At 27.9% G+C, this 6619-nt stretch overlaps 1 protein-coding gene across 1 annotated transcript; it reads right to left on the reverse strand.

The window, feature by feature from the left end:
* Positions 1-1372: 1372 nt before the first annotated feature.
* On the reverse strand, positions 1373-3522 carry LOC145834092 (uncharacterized). The gene is made up of 2 exons (XM_082941434.1): positions 2234-3522; positions 1373-1573 (listed from the first exon to the last, which is right to left on the reverse strand). Exon 1 carries the CDS (start codon positions 3506-3508, stop codon positions 2234-2236), a length of 1275 nt encoding a protein of 424 aa, XP_082797560.1. The 5' UTR covers positions 3509-3522; the 3' UTR covers positions 1373-1573.
* Between the last annotated feature and the right edge of the window lie 3097 nt (positions 3523-6619).

Consider the following 6619-nt stretch of genomic DNA (forward strand, 5'->3'; position numbering starts at 1 on the left):
TAATAGTTTTTTTCAACTAAGCTCATTATCAATCTTTCACAAATTTTAAAATTACTACCAAATAAATGAATATATGACATTTATAAAAATGCTGAAACAGTTATAATCGACTTTGAAATAATTTTGTGTAAATGGAGATCACTTTGTTTATTAACTTAATATTTCTCTCAATGAAACAAATTATATGTGCTTTTATGACATAGTACAATATTTGATTAATAATTGTTTATAGTAACTACTTTTTTCTTATTTAACGCCCTAAATCACTTAGTTAAAAACATTTGGATTTTATTTTATTTATTGATGGTAAAATAAATAAAAAACTGTTGAAGTTTTATAAAATACTTACATTGACAATTTTAGACATATATAACATATACCAAAACAGTGGTATTATTTAGCTTATTCATTTTTTAAGGTGCATTACCAAATGTAGGAGCTTAAGTTTACTTAAGTTTTAATATTTTTATTAGACTTTTATTTCATATGAAATACAGGGTTGCCAAATGTTTTTTGGTAAATTTTATCCAGTTTTTAACTTTTTTTTAAGTACACACTTTTAAGTTTATTTTTAGTTTAAAGTTAAGTTTTAGGTGAAAAACTGAGTAAAAAAGTATAAAAACATTGAAAACATACTGTAAAGCTACTTTAATTGTGTTTTGTAAGAAAAAATTTTGATAATGACAAAATATTTTTATTTATATAAAACATTTTTTTGTGTCAAATCGAAATTTTACCACTTAACATGTAAAAATTGTTTAAAATTCCAGGTTTTTCCATGCTTTTTTAGTGATTTTTGTTCAAAATTTAGGCTTAATAGCCCAAATTGTCAAATTCCAGGTTTTTCCAGGCTTTAAAGTTTTTTAGCAACCCTGTACATATACACAGGGTTGCCAAATGTTTTTGGCAAATTTTCTCCTGGTAATTAAAATTACATATGTTTGGTTCTATTTTTAGTTTAAAGTTGAGTTCAAGGTAAGAAACTGTGTTAAATAGTATAAAAACATTGAAAAGATACTCTTAAGCTACTTCAAATGTGTTATTTAATAATAATAAAAGTATTAAAATAAATTGATGATGACAAAACTTTTTTATCTTTATGATAGATTTTTAGAGTCAAATCAAAATGTTGCTACTAAACATGTAAAAACTGTTTGAAATTCCAGGTTTTTTAGCCTAAATTGTCAAACTCCAGGTTTCTAGGTTTTTTGGCAACCCTGATATACAAAACTTTCACTTACTTAGCTCAGTAAATTTAAACCCTTTTAAATGGTATAACTATACATTATTAAAAAACTGTTAAAGAAGTTTTATTTCATTTTTATAAAGAGGATAAGCTTAACATTGATTTAAAAATATAAAACACTCATGATCAAAGTTTGAATAAACGTTTTATTATAAGGACATACACAATTGAGAATGGTCTATAAAATCATCTACAATACTAATATTATCAAAAATGTAGATCAAGCTTCTATCCAGTTACTGCTGTGGAATTAAGGAGATGACACAGGCAAGGATGAGCTTGAAATGGTGACCTGCATGTTTTTTTTCCAGTGGGCATTTGAAAGGTCTGGAAAATGACATTAAGGGTTACAATTTGTTTTAAAGAGTCATGGATTTAACATAAGTATACAATTTTCAGAAACCTAACTACTTCAGAGTTTATTTGTCATTACAGACTGATTATAGTTCAATATATAAATTCCTTTTAACTTAGGAAAGAATTTAGGACCAATTTTTAAACTTGGTTCATAACATTTAGTAAAAGTAATTATGTAAAACAAATACTTATAAATTAGTTTTAAAATTTTTAAATCTATTTTCATACCAGATGAATGAAAAATATAAAGTTTTTAAAGCTGTTCATTTTTTTTATAAAAACCTCTAACAGGATGAAGTTCATAAAACAACTATTATCAGTATGCATACTTACAATTTCACATAAACAAATATGTATTTGGTTTTTAAAGCTAGTCCTAAATTATGAGACATAATTAAATAATAGACTATTTAAAATTAATAGTAAAAATAGAGTTTGGAATGACAATTTACTAAAGTTAGAGAATGTAAAAAGAAGAATTAGTTGAACTTATTTAGCTTTTTTAATTTTATAAAACATTAAATCTTAGAGATGCCCCAACCAAATAAATTAAAGTTTTGAAAAAGTTTTAGTGTCTACATATCCGATGTGAGATAAGTATAATCAAAAATACTTTTTTAAATTTCTTACCTAATAATCATATCCTTCTTGCTTAAAAGAGTTATTTCTGTTGTCATATCCTTGATTGCCCCTGTTAAAACCTCTTTGGCTTTTATTTTGCTGGCGAAAGTTTTGGGATTGCTGACGATTATTATTATTCTGGTAAGATCCTCGTGGTCTACTATGGCTACCTTGTGCCTGTCTACCATTGCCTCTACCCCCTCTAAAGTTAGACTTTCCTTGGGAGCCATTACCTCTGTTGTTTCTTCCTTGAGGCCTGCCAAAATCTCTGTTGCCACCAAAATCATTATCAAACCCAAAGTCATCATTACGCAAGTCTCTGTTACCTCTGAAGTCATCAAAATCATCCATGCCAAAGCTTCTATTTCCATTGAAGGCACGGTCATTAAAGTCATGTTCATAATCAAAATCTTGATTTCTAAAACTTCTGTTGCCTCCATATCTATCTCCATTGCCTTGTCTTCTGTTTCCAACAAACTGGTTACCTCTGCCATTTCCCCTGCCTCCTGTCATTCTGCCATTTCCCCTGCCTCTTCCCATTCCACCTCGGAAACTACCACGTCCTCCCATTGCAGGACCACCACGTCTACCCATTGAAGGACCACCAAATCCTCCTGCCTGCATTGGCATTCTCTGACAATCCATTACAGGATCATAGTTGTCAATACGACCTTTGGGAGAAAATTTTTGCAGTAGCTCTACAACCAAAACTAAACATTTGCTGATTTTTTCAGCGTCTCCTGAAAGATTACAAATTCTATCAGTTGATCCTCCTGCACATTCTCTGTCCATCTTAATGGTAGCTCCAGTCTGCTCCCTTAGCTCTTTGATTTGAAATCCTTTGATTCCAAGAATTCCACCAGCTTGTGACTTGTGTACAAGCACACTCAGTGACATGTGTTTATTATCTTGATTGTTTCCATCGCGACCTCTGTCTCTAATACCATTAAGGAGAGGTAGTATACGCTTTATTATTCCACCACAGTTTTCAGGAGTAGCTCTTATGTTCAAAACTCGCTCTGGTGCATCAGCATCAGGAATTTGAATTGAGGCATCAAAATTTTTTCTCATATCTTTAATATTTTCACCTCCCTTACCAATGACTCCACCTGCGCAACTGGAAGACACAAGACAACGGAGCTCACACTTAGCATCACTGGTTTGCCTGGATCTTTTTTCAGGTACATCATCACTTTGGTCATTCAAGGAACGCTTAGTACCTTGGTCTTGAGGTACATTGCTGTCACCTTGGTTAGTGATTTCTTGTTTCACTTCAGTGTCCATAATATGTTTATATATTTCCTAAAATAATACTTAATTTAGTTCCTAATTAGAAAAGTTTTAATCAAATGTTTCTAATGTCAAAAACTATGAGTAGTAAAATTTTTAGGGGTAACTCAAAACAAACTCTAAGCTATTTTACATACAATGTACTTTTTTTATTTAAATTATATTAAGTTTAAAACTTGAAGTACAGTGAGTTTGACTTATTTACTTCAATAAATAAATTTATGCTTATAAAGCTATTCAATGGTTTTCATTTACCTTTAAAGGTTATATAGATATAGAATTCTATATGAATTTAAGCATGATACTTATGTTTTTATAGTTGTATCTTATTGGTTTTAACAGAGTTGTCACTCTTTAAATGACAAAAATATCATAAGAGGCAAAAAACAGCCTGAGTTCATAAAAAAAATGGTAAAACTTTAGTTATATTTCCTTTATGAACAGGGTTGCCACTAATTTTTTCAAATTTTTTTCCAAGTTTTCCAAATTTTTTCCAAGTTTTTAAAAGTATACAATTATGGGTCTATTTTTAGTTTTAAGTGAATTTCTATTAAAGAAACTGTGTTAAATAGAATATAAGCATTATAAAGATACTGTAAAGTTACTTTAAATGAGTGTTTTAATAAAAAAAATTTTGATAATGACAAAAACTCTTAATTATATGATAGATTTTTTGTGTCAAATCAAAATTTTACAACTGAAAATGTTAAAGTTATTAAAAATTCAGGTTTTTCCAGTTTTTTTGCAAAATTTCTCAAATTTTAGGTTTTTCCAGGTTATTTAGCCTAAATTGTCAAATTCCAGGTTTTTCCAGGTAAAGTGGCAACCCTGTATGAAGCAATTAAATTCAAATTTTTAGGATTCTTTTTTAATATTACAAACAACTTATAGGTAGCCGACACTTAAAACAAAATAAAAAATTTATGACCATTATTTAAAAAAATCAATATTTTTTTCACTTTAAATAAAAAATGAATAAAAATTAAATTATCTGTTTTCTAAAAATATTCTAGTTTATTTAATATTAGAGTGAAAAAGTTGGTCAAATACTGAAAGATGATATAAATATTTAGTGAAATAGTCTATTTTCACCTTTTTTGTGTGCCTTCAATAAAGGGACACGTTCAAAATCCACCCACGATCAAAATTAACCTGGTGAAATTGGAGAACCGTTTACAAATCAAGGGTAAGGGTTAGGGGTAACAGTGATAATGAAAAATAAATTTAAAAAAATGCAAAAAATATATATATATAAAATAATAAATAAAGATTTTTTTTTTAAATTGGGTAGATTTTGAACACGGGTGGATTTTGATAGTATACCCCAATAAAGAACCTAGTGAACTCTCTATCTTTGATTGTTAATTCAAAAGCTACTAGGAATTTCTTTCAACAAAATAAAACAACTGCTAGCTTTTTTATTTTTGATATATGTATCTTTAACCTTATATTATTATCAATAATGAGAATTGAATACACTAAAAACATTTAAGTATCAAAACTAAGTTGCTCCACTATTTGAGTCAAAAAACTATCTGAGTTGTTTTTTAAACCTTTACAAAAATCTTAAACAAACTTCTCAAAACTTAAATAAGAAATTTTAAATCAATAAAAATAAAGTTTCTGAAAAAATTAGTTACAAAAAATCCAAATATTGAAACTGGAACAACTAAATCTCAATTAAAGATCTAAAAAATAAAAAAATGGATTAAGATTCTCAAATACCAAACAGGCCTAGGTCATCCTAATATAATATTTTTTTAATTTAAACTAGGCTGAGTTATCTTGAAATTTTCAAACATTTCCAATTGTCCTGAATTACCCTGAGAGTGTGGCAACCCTGTATAATGCTAAAAGATGTGTAAGAACCTTCTTAAATATAACTTTTTTTGATTGTATATATAATAAAATTTTAGCATTCTGTATTAAACTTATTTTTCTGTACATTATATTGTGAGTCAATTTAATGTTTAATAATTGAATTTCATAAAATTTTTAATTAAAGAGTTATTTATCTTAAAAGGACTAATCATTTTATTTCAACCTATGTTTTATTGAATAATGTGCGTGAAAGTTAAGTGGTCACTTAGGGAAGATTTTTTGACTCAAAGAGTGGCAACCCTGATAATAGTAGCTCATCAATATTTATATACCATATAAGAGTATTCTTTAACCTTAAATTTAAATTTACAGTTATAATGGGCTAAACAACTTGTACTTTGATAAACACAGAAATAATTTAGAAAATATGAATTATTTTTTTAAACCCTTATCAACCCTATTAATGAAATTAAGACTTCTAATTAATATGTGCAATTGTAAAAATTGTTTACAGACTTTGGTTGATTTAAAATGTTTCAAATCTGGTGAAGGTATAGTAAATTTACATTAAACTTAGTTTTAAGGGCACAGTAGAGAGGCGCTTTTTTGTAAACTTGTCTTTTTTTTGCACTTTCACAACCACAAAATTAAGGGCATAGGGGGTGGGTAAACACTTTTTTTTGAAATTTGATTTTATTTTATATAGTTTTTACTAAGCTACAAGATGATTTTTACAGATTTTAAAAACTCAAAATAATTTTTGAGATATAGCCGGTCAAAGTTGGAGGCAACAATAGGATCCTTATGGGTGGCGCAAACTAAAACAGCAAATAACTAGAAATCACTAAAAATTTATCTTCTCCTACGTTTTTTGAGATAACTACCTCAAATTTTTAGGAAATGTTCCTTGCAATAATTAGAAAATTTTGTTGGAACAAAATTTTTAAAAATTAAAAAAAATTTACAAAAAAAAAACTGTTCCTCAAAGTTTGAGGTATTTATCTCAAAAAACATAGAAGATAGATTTTTAGTGAAATAGTCTTTTTTTGCTGTTTTAGTTTGCGCCTCCAATAAGGATCCTACTGTTGCATCCAACTTTGACCGGCTATATCTCAAAAATTATTTTGAATTTTTAAAATCTGTAAAAATCATCTTGTAGCTTAGTAAAAACTATATAAAATAAAATCAAATTTCAAAAAAAGGTGTTTACCCACCCCCTATGCCCTTAATTTTGTGGTTGTGAAAGTGCAAAAAAAAAGACAAGTTTACAAAAAAGCGCCTCTC

The sequence above is a fragment of the Thalia democratica genome, chromosome 4 (assembly GCF_965202585.1).
Source record: "Thalia democratica chromosome 4, ktThaDemo2.hap1.1, whole genome shotgun sequence".
Classification (NCBI taxonomy): Eukaryota; Metazoa; Chordata; class Thaliacea; order Salpida; family Salpidae; genus Thalia; species Thalia democratica.